Source organism: Anomaloglossus baeobatrachus, chromosome 1 (genome assembly GCF_048569485.1).
Source record: "Anomaloglossus baeobatrachus isolate aAnoBae1 chromosome 1, aAnoBae1.hap1, whole genome shotgun sequence".
In the NCBI taxonomy this organism is placed as follows: Eukaryota; Metazoa; Chordata; class Amphibia; order Anura; family Aromobatidae; genus Anomaloglossus; species Anomaloglossus baeobatrachus.
In genome coordinates, this window is record NC_134353.1 from 224,299,736 (window position 1) to 224,318,273 (window position 18,538).

Below are 18,538 nucleotides of genomic sequence, written 5' to 3' on the forward strand. Positions count from 1 at the left end.
ATCTTCCACACATAGCTGGGAAGGAGGACGGTGATCACTAGAAGAAAGGAGGCGCTGGATCAAGACCAGCAGTGCCCATCAGACTGGGGCGCTTCGCAAGTGAATATGGTAAGTGCTGTTTTTTATGCTATACAGAGCGACCTGGGCACTTATATACAGTATTCTGGAATGCTGAGTGATAGTGGCTGCAGTTTATATGGGTCAAGTCCAGTGACAGGTTCCCTTTAAACAAGAACTGATGCAAAGTGTATTGGGAGCAATAGATTGTTAAATTGATGATTCAGTCTCCATACTGATTGCATGTTGTCAGCAGCACATTCACTGTTTACACATGAGGATGTACTGCCAGCAATAGTGATTTTAAGACCCGTCAGGCGGCTGACAAGTGTCTTGCTCATTCATCAGCTGATTGCTGGTATCTTTACATGGGAAAATGATCTTGCTTACGATCAGCCCATGTAATGGGGCTTTAAATGCTAACTCCGTCCCACCTGTCAGATAACTGGTAGCATGACATAACTTTACAGTTAGTCAGACTGCATCTCATGTAGCACAATGAAGCAGTGTAAGACATCTCCATTGTGTAACTCAAGTCTTTCACCCTAAGGCCAGAGCATGTGATTGATCACTCGGGCACTGAATAAATACGTAATAGTTTTATAACTAACATTTACAAAGAAACTTGTATACAAACACCATGCAACAGTACTCTGTGATTAATGAATATATGTGTGTAAGCCCACTTACCAAGGACTAGGCGAGCTCATATTAGAAGGGAACCTGATTCTTCAGACTCGCCTCTCCATGTGATATTTAGAGAGCTTTTTCTATAGTCGGTTCCTTAGACTGAGGACAGTCCCAAGACAGTATGCTTTGGCCTAATAAAATGACCCAATTTCTTGCTTGCATTATCTTTCACAGATTCATCACTTCAAAGAGAGTCCATTAGTGGTGAGTGAGCACTACTATGCTCGGATTGCTCGGTACTCCTAACGAGCAGTTGGGTGGTAGGATGCACATGACTCGTCTACTGAGTATAATCAAAGTCAATGGGGAACGTGAGCATTTTTCCAGAATTCCTGGGAAAATGCTTGAGTTTCCCATTGACCTTCATTATACTCCGTACACAAGTTGCGCCAATCTGAGCATCCAACTGCTCTTTACAAGTACCGAGCACATGGGCATGGTAGTGCTTGCTCAACACTAGAGTCCACCAAGAGCACAAAGAATCTCCCAAAGGAAACACTTATTTAATTCCTGTACATGCCGGTGAGAGAAACATCAAAAACCCATGTGTCTCTTACCATCTTTAGGGAATTCTTCGTGATACCTGTCTCCAATTACTGACATGTCGTAGGCTCAGTGACTGTGTATATGATGTAGCTATACACTGTAATTTTGCTGTTTGATATTACACCCCATCCTAATTATACATTATTGGAGACTACCTAGTACAGACCTAAGTCGTCCATGTTCTTTTTTAATTTCAGGTGTTGTTCCTTACCTCATTTACATTTTTGCTGGTTGTCATTTAGTTTTTATGAATTTGAACAAGCTGCATTATGGGAAAAAGACGTGAAGTATAGAATCACTGGTGTCACAGGTTGAGCGCAGTTTTATACAGTTATGTTACATAGTTACTTAGGTTAAAAAAAGACCTAGGTCCATCTAGTTCAACCTTCCTCCACCAGCTCTACATTTGGTGACTAAAGGGGGCTTTACACGCTGCGACATCGCTAATGCGGAGTCGTTGGGGGTCACGGAATTGGTGACGCACATCCGGCTGCATTAGCGATGTTGCTGTGTGTGACACCGATGAGCGATTTTACATCGTTGCAAAAACGTGCAAAATCGCTCATCGGTGACATGGGGGTCCATTCTCGATTATTGTTACTGCAGCAGTAACGATGTAGTTCGTCGCTCCTGCGGCAGCACACATCGCTATGTGTGACGCCGCAGGAACGAGGAACCTCTATGAGGAAGGAAGGAGGTGGGCGGGACGTTCCAGCCACTCATCTCCGCCCCTCCGCTTCTATTGGGCGGCCGCTCAGTGACGTCGCTGTGACGCCACACAGACCGCCCCCTTAGAAAGGAGGCGGTTCGCCGGTCACAGCGACGTCGCCGGGCAGGTAAGTATGTGTGACGGGTCTGCACGATGTTGTGCGGCACGGGCAGCGATTTGCCTGTGTCGCACAACAGATGGGGCGGGTACCCACGCTAGCGATATCGGGACCGATATCGCAGTGTGTAAAGTAGCCTTTAGTCATTTATAGCCAACAATGTTGTGTGCACTGAGGAAATCATCCAGCCCTTTTTTAAAAGCTGTTATAGTATCTGTCATTACTACCTCTTGTGGTAGGGCATTCCACAGTCTGACTGCTCTAACTGTAAAGAACCCTTTCCTATTTAGCTGACGATGTTAAAGAGTCATTCCCATCTTCATAGATGGATATTGTCATATAGTGTGAGTGTGTGTGTGTGCGTGTGTGTGTGTGCGTGTGTGTGTGTGTGTGTGTAAAAACAAGCACTTTTGCAATTTACTTATTAAAATTTACAGACATTCTTGAGATATTATTAACACTTTTCTTCTGATTACAGCTCATTACCTAGAAGACCGACCATTGCTGCTATCTAGCTTGTAAGCACTGCAGTGATCCTGGCTTGGATTATGACGTTTTGGCGCAGTCTATTGATCACATACAAGTACTGGGCAAATTCTGCTGTTTCGCAGCGGTAGTCGGTCTCCAAAGCAACGAGCTGTAATCAAGATAAATATTTTTAAATCTCAAGAATGGCTGAAAATGTTAATGAGCAGTAAATTGTAAAATTGCTTGTATTTACCAACCACTATCCTACAATACCCATTCTTTTCAGATGTGAATAACCCTTTAATTATAAATGCAGCCTGTATTAAATGTTGATACTAACTTCTTCTATATTTTTCCTTACAGCCAAATGCAGATTGCTTAGATGACATCACTCCAGACTTTGACGGTTCAGTAGGACCACCAACCAATCAAATAACAGGAGCCAGTGACGTCACGGTGAACGAGAGTTCTGTAGGGGTAGATGCCGCTGTCCGGACTGTAGGGGTTTTACAAATCATCCAAGATGCTGATGTCCTCCCACAGGTCGGAGAGGTCAGCTATACAGCAAGCAGTGAGTACTCCTTTCTAAAAGCACATTCATTATCATTAATGATTCATTAGGCCAGTAGGGTAATTTGTAAGAAGATTGTTTAACTCTGACTTCGTAAAACAATAAAAAAAAGTATTACGTTATTACCAGAAACCATCTTATTGAATTTCTTGAGTGAGATTATGATTTTCTCAAAGTCTCAACTTTCAATCATTGTTCTAATGTTTTGTGAATGAGTCTGAACTGATCTGCATTGTTCAAAAGAAGAGCACTTTGTACAGTCCACACGTAGCTTATTTTTCTGCTTTAATCCATTTTGGAAGAAAATATGAAGTCCAGCAGCCATGTAATTTTAGGCAAAAAGCGGACAGACTATTACATATCCTTTTTACATTCCGCCAAAAACATCTGCGCAGAATGATGACTTTAAAATCTGCAGGTTGCTGCTTATTTGCATTGATTTTACAGAAGTAAACTATGCCGCCTGAGCCCCATTAAAGGGAAGCGGTCAAAAATATTTACCGCTATACTGTATAAGTAACTTTTTATCAGCTTCCTACTAGTTCCTGCTGTGTTTGTAAAAATAATGTCTAATCCCAGCATCCCTGTATCTGGACTAGTCCGCAACGTCATCACTCATACCTGCAGTTCGCTGGTAACTCACTCACAGTGGTGCAATGAACAAACCAAAAAGAGAAAATCAACTGCATTTAAATATGACAACCACCCAGGAAACATTGGTTACCCCATTCAAGTTAAAGGAGCTCTCCAGGGATAAAATATGTATAATATATACCCCGTGTGTATATATATATATATATATATATATATATAAGCTCTGTGTAAAAATTCGGCTATCAGCATTGATTTTGTTCTCCACAGCTACTTAATTCATTAAAGGGGTGGTCCAAAGGCAAAAAGGAAATTTCAATTAAAATCCCTATCTATTTCATGCTATACTCTAAGCCTTTTCTATTATATGCTTGTATTAAAACTTCGCTATCATTCTCTAACTACACTATCTAACTACTATTCTATTATTTTATTCTAGTATTTGTCTGATGATGGCTTGTTTGAGAAATCCAGTGCATGCTGTGATACTCAAAGTGTCATCAGAGGGCAGAGTCTGTGGCAGTGACGGCAGCCTCTGCTCCCTCCCTGAAATGAAGCGTCATCAGGACACTTGTTTCAGGGGCTGAACTATCCCTCTGTGTCCCTCCCTGCTCTGTGCACTGTGCGATCTGCACGGGTTTCTATATAAAAATCTAATGACTGGTTCACATCTACATTTTTTTTTAATCTTGTGAAATCCATAGTCATCTTGTTTCTTTAGTTTCTTTACATAGATGGGGTCTGGCACAGTATATAGGTCTGTACGCGTGGGTCTGACAGGCACACTTGAGGGCCCATCCATGGGCCAATAATAGACACCTAATAAAATGCCACCAGAATTTTTCTGATAGGTTAACAAATGATTAGACCTTACTGCTTTCTATGTGTAAGGACCTGATTAATCAAGATCAAGCGTATTAATGAATTAGCCGAGCTGTGTCGTCCCACCCCACCTTGGCGATTTTAATGGAACTGGGAGAAACTGGCGTGAAGACTCCCAAAAAGTTTAAAATTTAGGAGCAACTCTGAGTTTTCAAAGCTTTCTGACATGAAAGCTCTGATGAATCGGGCCAAAAGTTTAGTACAAAATGGATGCTATACTCATTTTCCCAAATAGATGAAGGGTGAGCCCTCGGAATCCTTTGACAGGTCCAAAGAAAGTCTAGTCTGAGTTACATTCTTCACTCATTACAGTATACAGTTATCTTCCAATGTACAGCTTATCGATATTATGGCCTTTGTTGTCTAGGCCATGTGAGGACAAATGTACAAAGAAAACAACAAAAGTTGTGATATGTGTCACTTAAGTGCCCAAATCTCCATAGACTTTTCTTCGGTTCTAGTTCATGAACTAAAGTAACGGCAGGGTCCAAGTATGACTTCATTGGATTTTTCACAGTGACTCATATTTCGGAAGTATGCTTTCCAAGTCTTTCTTAGACAAAACAAGGCCTCTGAGAGTTGCGTCAACCAGTTTTAAAACTGGGCTGTATGAAATACTGTCTACTAGGCAAGCAGAATTACCTCACGTCCATTAGTAGAGGTAGATGCACTAGATTGAAACATGGTGTTGTCCTTTTGGGAGGTCTGTGAATCAGTCCAGTCAGTATGCTGTGTTTCCAGATACCTTTTTGACATTGCTGGTGCCTAGAGATCTGCCACTGTGAGGCAAAGGTCACTTATCTGCAAGTAGTTACAGCTCTCTTGTTTCCTAAGAGACAGACTTAAGGGCCTAAGTTTCCTATGTCATTTCTGGCGAACTGTAGTGAAATGAGAAGGAATTATTTTAAAAGGAATGGAGACCAAATGTACACTGTGTGCATAATTATTAGGCAAGTTGTATTTTAGAGGATTTTTTTTATTGTTGATCAACAACTATGTTCTCAATCAACCCAAAAGACTCATAAATATCAAAGCTTAATATTTCTGGAAGTTGGAGTGGGTTTTTTTAGATTTGGCTATCTTAGCAGGATATCTGTTTGTGCCAGTAACTATTAGGCCTAAGCCACACGGCGAGAAAATCGGTGCGAGTGGAGTGCGATAAAACATTGCATTCCCCTCGGACCAATTCTAGCCTGTGTGTCAGCATACATGAGCGATTATTTTCTCAGCCCTAATCGGACTGAGAAAACAATCGCAGCATGCTGCAATTGTAAGCTGAGTCTCTTTCTCTCGCACCCATTCAAGTGAATGGGGCGAGAGAAAAATCGCACTGCACTCGCGGTACACCGGTGTACCGCTAGTGCAGTGCGAGAATGGCAATAGCCGACTATGCAGGAGAGAGGGAGAGAAATCCCTCCCCTCCTGAGTGCCGGCCTGCCCCCCGCAGCTGAGGTCTGCTCGCAGGAACAGACCTCAGTTGCAAGGACACACGCATGACACTCGGCTCTGCTGTACTGCCAGCACGAGCCGAGTGTCATGCAAGGGGATCGCAGTAGTCCCCATGTGGCCCCAGCCTTACTGTGTAGAATTATTAGGCAACTTCATAAAAACCAAATATATTCTCATCTCACTTGTTTTTTTTCACCAGGTAAACCAATATAACTGCACAAAATTTTGAAACAAACATTTCTGACATGCAAAAACAAAACCCAAAAAATTAGTGACCAATATAGCCACCTTTCTTTCTGATGACACTCAACAGCCTACCATTCATAGATTCTGTCAGTTGCTTGATCTGTTTATGATTAACATTTCGTGCAGCAGCCACCACAGCCTCCAGACACTGGTCCGAGAGGTGTACTGTTTTCCCTCTCTGTAGATCTCACATTTTATGAGGGACCACAGGTTCTTTATGGGGTTCAGATCAGGTGAACAAGGGGGCCAAGTCATTATTTTTTTCATCTTTTAGACCTTTACTGTCCAGCGACGCTGTGGAGTAGTTGGATGCATGTTATGGAGCATTGTCCTGCATGAAAATCATGTTTTTCTTGAACAATACCGACTTCTTCCTGTACCACTGCTTGAAGAAGTTGTCTTCCAGAAACTGGCAGTAGGTCTGGGAGTTGAGCTTCACTCCATCCTCAACCCGAAAAGGTCCCACAAGTTGATCTTTGATGATACCAGCCCATACCAGTACCCCACCTCCACCTTGCTGGTGTCTGAGTCGGAGTGGTGCTTTCTGCCCTTTACTGATCCAACCTCTGGTATCCATCTGGACCATCAAGAGTCACTCTCATTTCATCAGTCCATAAAACCTTTGAAAAATCAGTCTTAAGATATTTCTTGGCCCAGTCTTGACGTTTTATCTTATGTTTCTTGTTCAGAGGTGGTGGTTTTTCAGCCTTCCTTACCTTGGCCATGTCCCTGAGTATGGCACACCTTATGCTTTTTGATACTCCAGTAACATTGCAGCTCTGAAATATGGCCAAACTGATGGCAAATGGCATCTTGGTAGCTTCACGCTTGATTTTCCTCAATTCATAGGCAGTTATATTGCGCCTTTTTTGCCCAGCACGATTCTTGCGACCCTGTTGGCTATTTGCCATGAAATGCTTGATTGTTTGGTGATCACGCTTCAAACGTTTGGCACTTTCAAGACTGCTGCATCCCTCTGCAAGACAACTCACAATTTTGGACTTTTCAGAGCCCGTCAAATCTCTCTTCTGACCCATTTTGACAATGGAAAGGAAGTTGCCTAATAATTAAGCACACCTTATATAGAGATGCACATCACCTGATTTACTTAATTGGTAGTTGGCTCTCAAGGCTATACAGCTTGGAGTAGGACAACATGTATATAAAGTATCATGTGATCAAAATACTCATTTGCCTAATAATTCTGCACACAGTGTATACTGCTCTTGGTTGTCCAACCTTGGTTTTCTCTGCATATATGGACTCTACAATTTAAGCAGTTGTTCCGAAGTCTTGTTATGAGCACTGCAAGCAGATCTAAGTTGCAGTACTACAAAATATATTTGGTAAGAAATGTTATGAGCATTGTAAATCTGAATGGCTGGCAGCTGAATTATCCTATAATTGATAGGAATTCCTACCAGCCCCACATAATTGTGCACACTCAACTATATTGGAGCAAATTGCTGCTAGAAACTGACCAAAACAAATTTAAAAACCGTACACTCATAAAACAGTGAAATAGCCACAGCAGGTGTAAAGAAAAGCAGAGGTTAATACCTAGAGTGAAATAGCGATATAATATACAGTGTGTCCACCCATATCCTGTCCACCGCCATTAACTTGAGAACGGCTGCATCTATAGGCATAGAAGTGGTGTCTAGGTATAGTAAAGTATCCATGCGCTATGCAATGAAACCACCTATAGCGCCACCTAGTGGAAAACAACAGAGTTAGCATTTTTATTTCGAAAACGGAATGAGATAGAGAAAAAAAGTGCGCTCATTTAACTTTGATGCTCAAAGTGGCCACCGTCAGCTGCAATGCACATCTGGACTCTGGACAGCATACTGTATCTTGCTGCACGTTGTGCAATATGGTAGGTGACACGTTTGCACAAGCATCTGTAATACGTTGTCGTAGGTCCTGCAATGTTGGTGGAGGGGTCACATATACCTGCTGTTTGATGTGACCTCACAGAAAGAAGTCCAATGGGGTCAGGTCAGGTGAGTGTGGAGGCCACTCCACGCAGCCACCATACCCAATGACTTGTAGGAAGGTCTCCATGAGGTATTGCTTAACGTCCGCAGCCTTGTGAGTTTTACACGTTCTAATCATAGCATTTCTGTATGCAAGGTATTGATTCGTATTGAATTGATGATGCCCTACAACTTTGTAATTCACTTTTTTCCCTATCTCGTTCCGTTTTCGAGATAAAAATGCTAACTCCGTTGTTTTCCACCAGGTGGTGCTATAGGTGGTTTCATTGCATAGCTACTTTACTATACCTAGACACCACTTCTATGCCTATATCTGCCGCCGTTCTCAAGTTAATGGCAGTGAACAGGATATGGGTGGACACACTGTATACACTGCATGGATACTTAGCCAGAGATGTCAGAAGCTAGTGCGGAAATATCTTTGAATCCCACAACCAGGCTCTGCTCAGCCGACACAAACGTTGAACGTTCGGCAATAACTGTATCCCACTTCCCACTGATCTAATGGTAGGAGAAATAAAACAAAAAAAGGCTTCAATAGTGACACACCACTATTCAAAAGGCAAAGCGCCACAAAGCAACTCACAAAATTGTAAGGACAGTAGAAACAGTGTCTAAAACTCAGTCCAAAAGTGTGTTTGTTACACACTTGCCCAACTTGTTGGAAAATGTGGTACCGATATTTAAGAACGGTAAGAGGATGGATCCAGGCAACTACCGTCCAGTAAGCCTGACATCAGTGATGTGCAAGGTTTTTGAGGGCATTCTAAGAGATGACATGCAACAATATATTAGAGAGAATAATATAATAACTGATAACCACCATGGGATTCATGAAAGATAAGTCGTGTCTAACCAACATGTTGGGTTTCTATGAGGAGATAAGTGCAAATCTGGATATTGGTAATGTAGCTGATGTGATTTATTTTGGACTTTGCAAAGGCATTTGATACTGTGCCACATAATAGCCTTATACTAAAGCTCCAGAAGAAAGAACTAGGAGGAACTATAACTAAATGGGTAAGGAATCGGCTAAAAGATAGTAAACAAAGAGTAGTCATAAATGGTAAAATTCTCTAAATGGGCTATAGTCAGCAGTGGGGTGCCGCAGGGATCTGTGCTAGGACCGATTCTTTTTAATCTCTTTATTACCTTGTGGATGGGATTGATAGTAAAGTGTCAGTCTTTGCTGACGGCACCAAACTATGTAGAATATTAAAAAACAGACCCTTGATAGTACAATATTACAAAACAATCTGGATTAGATGTCAGAAGGGGCAGATTTGCCAAATGAGATTTAATTTTGATGAATGTAAAGTAATGCACCTAGGATGGAGTAATCCTATAGCTGCGTAGCCGTATACATTAAATGGAAGTAAACTCGGGACTACAGAACAAGAGAAAGACTTGGGTATTCTGGTTACAAGTAAGCTGAATAGCAGAGCAGTACTCAATATCAAGCAGCAGCTGCAAAAGCAATCAAAATATTAGGGTGTATAAAAAGAGAGATTAGATCCCGTGATCCCAACGTATTGTTACACCTCTATAAATCACTTGTAAGGCCACATCTGGAATATGGGATTCATTTTGAGATCCACATTTTAAAAGAAGATATTCAGAAGTTAAAGTCAGTTCAAAGGCTTCAAAGACTAGCAACTAGATTATTTCAAGAACTGGAAGGCCTCCCATACGATGAGAGGTTGAAAAAGTTGGATTTGTTTAGCTTAGAAAAAAGACATCCCAGAGGAGATCTCATTTATATGTATAAATACATGATTTGGTCAATACAGAATACTAAGGACCAGGGCGCACTCACTGCAAGTGGAAGAAAAGCGATTCCGGCAGTTAAATAGGAAAGGGTTCTTTACAGTTAGAGCAGTCAGACAGTGGAATGCCCTACCACAAGAGGTAGTAATGGCAGACACTATAACAGCTTTTAAAAAAGGGCTAAATGATTTTTCAGTACACACAACATTGTTTGTTATACATGATTTAAGGCCCTGTCACACACAGAGATAAATCTGCGGCAGATCTGTGGTTGCAGGGAAATTGTGGACAATCAGTGTCAGGTTTGTGGCTGTGTACAAATGGAACAATATGTCCATGATTTCACTGCAACCACAGATCTGCCAAAGATTTATCTCTGTGTGTGACGAGCCTTTAGTGACAACATATATAATTTGAGTTTTGACTCCTCGGCTTTGTGCAAGGTGTGTTGCCAGACCCCATTGCTAGCAACTTATCCTTTGTGAGAACAAAAGATTGGGCATGCTGAAATTCAGTGTTTTGACATAAGATAGGTGGCAGGTCCTGACAATATCAGTGGGTTCAACCGACTTTGTCCTTGAAGGGAAGGGCATATCAAGCCTCAGTTCTCTCCCCCCAAAACAATTCTACCATTAATAAGGTTGGCTCCACTGACCTGACCAAGTGAATCCCTTTCTCCCTGAATATAGTCTTAAAGCAGTTATCCACTACTTTTACATTAATGACCTATCCTTACATTCGGTGATCAGTTTCAGATCTGTGGAATTCTTGCACCCTCCACCACCATCGATCAGCTGTCATCTCCTCCAGTGGCATAGGTCGGCTAGACATAGTTTACAGAGTGGAACTCCATATATCCATGCACTGTTTAGTGGCTAATGCCGGGTATTGCAAATTAAATTATATTCTCTTCAACGGAAGCTTATCTGCAGTACCACTGAATAGTGTACCACATCGTAAACTTACATCTAGATTCTCCCAGCGATGCTAACAGCTGATTTGCGGGAATCCCTCCCACCAATTTGATATCGATGTTCTATCCATAGGATAGGTCATCAATATGGAAGTAGTGGACAACGACTTGAAGCTGGCTCCATAATGAACTCAGGAAATGTCTATAATGACAAACGAGGTGTGGATGTCCTACTGCAGATTAGACTTCATTAGAAGAACGTGTCTGTTCAAAGCAATGGAAACAAGGGTCTTTTATATTTTCTTAAGCAAACAAGTTATTTAGATGGTAGGAACAGGAATTAATAAAGGCCAAAAACTAAGTCTGAATCAGAGGAGCCAAGGAATCTGTGACATTTGGTGGAGTGGGTGTTAGAAAGATGATAAGATCTGGTATGTTTTGTTTTTTCCCAATGTTAAATCTTACAAAGCCAGGGGGAAGGTCGAGATAATAAGTGGGATATTTACACTACAGTGATTATGCTATGAGCATGTGAGGACACCTCTGATGTGAAACATCGCATCATTTCCTGCATTCTGATATGCTCACTTTCTTGCTGTTTTCTAAGCAGAAGTCACCATAGGCTATGTCTGTTTCTCACAGGCTATTTGATGTGCATTCAGTCTGTTGACCCTGGATGCTGATGAAACAGGACCCAGCTCTTATCTTTCTTGGAAAACAAAACCCAAACTGTGGCTGAATGAGAGCACACATGTTAATCTGCTTATGTAGTGGATCATTTTGGAGCAATGCTTTTAAACTTAACTCTAATTTTTAAAGAGAGTTTCCAGTTTCTGTAATTTAGACTTAAAGCAGTTTTAGGAGAATGTTTTTTTTCTTCTAAAAGCTTGCACATGTTGAAAATAATAAATACAACGATGCTTACTCTCCTCAAGGTAAAGTGCTGCCTCTCTATCACTGTTGTGGTACAGCGGCTTTGCCGACCCAAATTTTATCCGCCTCTTATTTCAATTCTATACCTTGCTTTTCAGGGTAATTTAGAATCCAGCCTTAAATTTTGGATTCCGTTGACCAATGATACATCATTTTGCTCCCAACTCCCTTAGTCAGGAGACTATGGGAATGCAAATTTATGATGACCTAAGACACATTCAGAGCAAGAATGAATGTGTCACATGGATTTATGTATTGTTACATCAATTAAGAAATGTGCTCCTCAGACCATCTGGGGGCATCACAGCTCTGGACCAGACCCCAATCAAAGGACAATAAAATGCTGCAATATTTATGGCCACACCAGTTTGTCCTCTTGCCATACTGATAGTTCTACTTCACATAACTTGTCTTATTTACTGCTCCATTCTATGTCCTGTTGTGTATAAATAACTGACTTCAGATTTTGTGTTAGGCCTAAGACACACGATGAGAAAAACAGTGCGAATGGAGTGCGATAAAAAAATCGCATTCCACTCGGACCAATATTAGCCTGTGTCAGCACACATGAGCGATTATTTTCTCAGCCCTAATCGGACCGAGAAAACAATCGCATTATGCTGCGATTGTAATGTGAGTCTTGTTTCTCTCGTACCCATTCAAGTCAATGGGGCGAGAGAAAAATCACACTGCACTCGCGGTACACCGGTGTACGATGAGTGCAGTGCGAGAATGGCAATAGTCAGCTACAGAGGAGAGAGGGAGATAAATCCCTCCCTCCCCTCCTCTGTGCCGGCCCGCCCCTCCTCCGAGCCAGCCCGCCCCTCCTCAGTGTCGGCCTGCCCCCAACAGCTGAGGTCCTCTCGCACAAACGGACCTTAGTCGCAGGCATACTCGCATGACACTCGGCTCTGCTGTACTGCCACCGTGAGCCAAGTGTCATAAGAGGGGATCGCAGTAATCCCCGTGTGGCCCCAGCCTTATACTGAGCCTGATGAAGAGACCTACGAAGTCTCGAAAGCTTGCTATATCTATTACCATCTTTTCAGTTAGCCATTAAAAGGTACTGTATCAATCACTGAGGACTCTCAGTTCTTTTAAACAATATTTTTACAATATATTGCTCAACTTGGATTGTGATGGGGGATCTAAAGGGTTTGTCCCCTACTTTTAGGTTAATACGTTGTTATTTATTTATCAAATAATAATCATCAACAAATATGCAAATAAAATTAAAAAGTACAAAGTGTGCAATATCATATGCAGTGAAGTGAAATGTTAATCACAGGGTAATAAAACCATTTGTTTAAGTAAAAAATAGCACACACAGATAAGAGAGGCACAGTTGCTTTTTGCTTTTTAAACCCTACATCATGCTTACATATTAAAAACCTGTTAACTGATTCCCTTTAAACTCTCTGTCTCCCTCAACAATCCACACAGTTTCCTTCTTAATTTAAATTTTTCCAAACTCTGTTAATGGTCTCAACCAAACCAATCGAAACGGTATTGAATGAAAGAAACTATATATGTGGCTGTATTCCATTCAGGCCTGAATATCAAAGTGACATGTCTCATCTTAGAAATTGGATTTTCAACCGAACCCACAAATTTAATTATTAGAATCCTGTGTATCACGTAAGAGTGGAGACAAAGGACCAGAAGTCTAACTAGCGGGACAGGGTTCATGGATTCTTCCAACTCAGCCCAAATATTGATAGATGGGTTTATAATTATATTTAAAATACAATTAAGCGATGAGACCTTATGATATACCAATTATCTGGAACTCTAGCACCTACATGTGCTCTAGAGAACATCAGTGCTGAGTAGGAGAGCCTAGGCCTGGAGATACCCCAAATAAAGATTTAAGTCTAAGAAAGAAGGATCTGGGAAGATTAGATGGAATTGTCTGAAAAAGGTAAAGTATCCTTGGTAAGACATCCATCTTTAGAATGTTGACCTTACCAAACCATGGAACTGTAAGCCTAGACCAGTTCAGTAGATCCCTTTCAATAGACAAGAGGTAAGAAAGTAAGATAATACAACTCAGTGGTACTAACTGGGATACTGATCCCTAAATATTTAATATATTCATTCCCCCACTTAAAGGGAAATGACAAACTAAAATTAAGGCCTCTGGCTTGATATATTGATATCTGATCTCTGATTTAGAAATACACATTTAAAAATGGGATAATAATGAAAAACATTTAAATTCCACTAGAATCATTGGAATGGAAGTCCTTGGAGAAGTGACCTATAAATAGACTTTCATCCAAAAAGACTGACATTTTGTGTTTTGTTACCAATTCGAATCCCCGATGTGGAAGGATTAGCATTGCCAATGCCTCCATTACCAAAGTATAAAGAACAAGGGACAAAGGATAACCCTGATACTTGCCATTATGTATATTAAAAGGTTTACAGAGATCACTATTGACCCTAATTTGGGCCATTGGAAAGATGTAAAGGGCAATTATATGTAATATCATATTGCTACTGAGACCAATCTTCCTCAGCGTCGCCCCCAGAAAATTCCACCGTATCAAAAGCTTTCTCAACATCTATAGACATTAGGCAAGATTAGATTCTCCTAGAGCGTTCTCTCTCTATTTTAGACATGGTCTTGATTGTGTTATGACTGGCCTCCATGCCAATAACCCACCTGTTCTTTATGTATAATGCCCGGAATTAGAGGTTGCAACCTTAGAGCTAAGACTTTGGAATATATTTTTAGATCTATGATTCCTAATTAAATTGATTGGAAGTTCTTACTATGTGTGTGGTCTTTACCCGCCTTAGGAATAACCGTAATATGAGCTAACATGGGAAACTTCTCCCCTAAGGCTGTAGAATTAAAATTGCAATAAAATTGGAGCCAAATGTTCCTTAAATAGTTTAAACATTCTAGGAGAAAAACCATTAGGACCTGGGCTCTTACCTACTTTCAGGTCTTCAATCACCCCCAAATCCTTGTTCAACTCAAAATCTTTCTCGAACTCCTATGATTGACACACCTCTATGAAGGGAGGACCAAAGCTATCCAGATAGGTCATAGAATTAAAGATATTATCTACTTCCGCCATAGAAGATCCACCAGTATTATACAAAGTAGCATTAATATTCATAATGTGTGAGTAAGTGAGGATGAAGTTCTCCAGAAAGCCACCTGCCACACCTGTTGCCATATTCAAAACAAACCTTATGGATTTTGTCACGTAGACACAGGGATGTGAGTTCTATTAATTGGAGCATTTGTCTATGTATGTCTGAATTCTCCATTTTAACGACATCAGAGGGTCTGGACTTATTAGTACTTTCCATCTGGACATCAGAGGTAAGCAATGTCCTAGAGCTTCAGACTTTTCTTTTTTTATTTCTAGAGTCGTGAGCTGTAAAAATCTCTCTCAAGACACATTTCAACACTTCTGATTTAATGGTAGAACTGGTAGTGTAATTTTTGTGATTGGCAATAAATGTGGCTATAGACTCCTCAGTTTTTTTGAAGCATGTTTGATCTTGCAAAAGGTGATTGTTAAGTCTCCAAGAGAAACTCCTCATAGTATGGGAAGATAGTTCAATTGACCCCAAAACTGATGCATGATCAGACCATACAAAATAATCCATAGAACATGTAGAAGAGTCCAATAGATTATAAGCAATGAAAATATAATCAAGACGGCTATAAGTGTTGTGAATAACTGAGTGATTGCTAAAGTCTTTTTGGGCCAGATGGAGTACAAGCCAAAAGTCTGAAGCTTCACAAGTTTTTCCTTGATGCTGCGGATTGTTGAAAAAGAAACAGATGACCTACCTGTCAAAGAGTCAACAGAGAGATTAAAGGGAATATTAAAATCTCCTCCATACATGATAGAGGAACCTGGGAGAACGCAGCCAATGCCTGTAAGACTCCAAATGGATTTTGTAATGTGTTGAAAAGATTGATGTTAGCAATTACAATGTTCTTATTAGCAATAGACACTCTAAGAAAAAGTTATCTACCCTCATAATCAACCCTTGACTCCGGAATCTGAAAGGGAAAAGATTTGTGGAAAGTAATATTAACGCCTTTGGTTTTATTGTTTGGATTAGTGGAGTGGGACTAGACATTGTAGTACCTATTTGAGCAGTTAGGAACTGAGGAATACATAAAGTTCATTTCCTAAAGCATAGCAATTGCAATTCTTTTTTAGTGTAAAGTATACAATATCTAGCTCCACTTCATAGGAATATTCAGCCCCCTGAGGTTAAAAGATGTAAATATAAACTTAGTCATAATAAACAGTTAACGAAAAGAAGAGAGGGCAACAGACATGACAGGCATAACAAACATGGGAAGACATACTATACTGAAAGAGACACCTTCCGTGAGGCAAAGTAAACTACTAACTCCTAGTAAGAGAAAACAGACCTATTGAAGAGGCCGCAATACCTAAAGGCCCTGTCACACACTGAGATAAATCTGCGGCAGATCTGTGGTTGCAGTGAAATTGTGGACAATCAGTGCCAGGTTTGTGGCTTTTTACAAATGGAACAATATGTCCATGATTTCACTGCAACCACAGATCTGCCAAAGATTTATCTCTGTGTGTGACGGGGCCTTAAGTTGGGTTGAGGAAGCCATGACAGATATAGCCTCTGCAGGAGACCCAGGTTACTCAAATAACAAAAGTATTTATAATATACTGAACACCAAAGAAATATAATAAAGAAAAAAGAAGAAAAGAGTAGACAAGAAAAGGAGGAAAAGAAAGTTATGAGGGAGTAATAAGTGCCAGAAAGCACTAAATATAGCCAGATAAAGATATTCAGAAGGAATTCCCGGCAACCACCTATATGCAACACTAATAGCCAAATTGGAAGCCTAGTGAAGGCCATGTATGCTATTCAGTCATCCTGGAGAAGATATCATGTTTCTGAGGTGAACATCATCAGAGTATAAAGTGCCGGCCATTCTATTATCTGGATCTGAGGTAAGTTGAAGGCAGATAGGATACCGGGGAGGTCCTCCAAGTTCTTAAACAAAGCAGAGCAGTCCTCTTTCTTTGCAATTAGCTGAAATGGGAACCCTCACCAATAAGAGATCTCTTGGTCTTGAAGTAATTGAGTATGCGGTCGTAATGCTCTGAGTAGTTGGAGCGTACGCCGAGTAAGATCCGAGAGAATAATTATGTCGCAACCTTCCAATCGGATATTCTGTTTATCCTTTGCAGCTTGTAGGATAGCTTCCTTCACCTTGTAAAAATGAATACAACATCATGTGGTCTTGAAGTCACAGTGGCTTTAGGACCAAGAGCTCTGTGGAGTCGTCCATTTTAATAAGAGAGTCTTCATTCCTCCAAATAAGCCACAAAATAAAGTGTTAACAGATGTCTCAAGCATATGGGAAGGTATTTCTTCAGACAGACCACAGATACAGAGATTATTTTGTCTGTGACAATTCTCTATATAATCTAAATGTGTTAAAAGGTCCGATATCTGAGTGGTATGTTCAGATCTAATAAGGTGTTGTTCCTCAATTTTCTGATACAGGGATGCTGTGTAAGTTTCTAGATCATCTGCTCTGTTGCCCACTTGCGTAGTATCCTGCTTCACAGAATCAATGGCGCGGGTCTGAGTCTCCTTTAGCTTATTAAACATGGCCTCCAGATCTTGCCTTGTGGGTATAAAGTCCCAATTTTCGCCAGAAAACTGGGAAAGAGAGTCTGGCAGCGACAGGGCCGATCCCACTGCTGATGGCTGGGTACACGGGACCTCAGTCAACTCAGAATCTGAGTCAGAGAGCAGGGACTCAATGATGCAATCTAGCGCCAACCCCATGTTTGATGGTATCTTCAGCACTGAAGGAATTGTTCTCTGGCGTAGATAGCAGCAAATACCTGCTTCAAAGGTCACAAGGCTTGGGCCAGGAATCATGAATGTTATCTTCCTGCCCATGGACATAGCATAAGATAAAAGGAGGCTGTCAGTATACAAAGAAACCGAGGGTCTAAAGGCCACGTCACACTAAGCAACATTGCTATCAACATCGCTGCTAAGGAACAACTTTTGTGACGTAGCAGCGATGTTGCTAGCGATGTTGCTGTGTGTGACATCCAGCAACAACCTGGCCCCTGCTGTGAGGTCGTTGGTTGTTGCTGAATGTCCTGGGTAGAGTTGAGCGCGGTTCGTGGTTCGTGGTTCTCCAGTTCTAGGCTCGAGTGATTTTGGGGCCTGTTCTAGATCGAACTAGAACTCGAGCTCGATAGTTCTAGAAACGTTCGAGAACGGTTCTAGCAGCAAAAAAACAGCTAAATCATAGCTTGGTTTCTGCTGTAATAGTGTAAGTCACTCTGTGAATCACACTATTATGACATTTCAGTGTATAGTGTGCGTGAACAGCGCCTTCAGATCACTGCTGTTTCTATAATGGCGATCGCCATTTTTTTTTTTTTTTCTTGTCTTCCTTCCCTAAGCGCGCGCGTCTTGTGGGGCGGGCCAGCATGTCAGCCAATCCCAGACACACACACAGCTAAGTGGACTTTGAGCCAGAGAAGCAACGGCATGTGTGATAGGATGTCCATGTCACATGTCCCTGCATTATAAAACCGGACAT

General features: G+C 41.1%; 1 protein-coding gene across 1 annotated transcript in view; it reads left to right on the forward strand.

The window, feature by feature from the left end:
- RNF150 (ring finger protein 150) overlaps positions 1-18,538 on the forward strand; it is a 226,787-nt gene that overhangs the window by 182,479 nt on the left and 25,770 nt on the right. Inside the window, exon 6 of the mRNA XM_075348338.1 lies at positions 2,952-3,159. Within this exon, the coding sequence (XP_075204453.1) occupies positions 2,952-3,159 (208 nt within the window). The remainder of the gene's footprint in view (positions 1-2,951; positions 3,160-18,538) is intronic.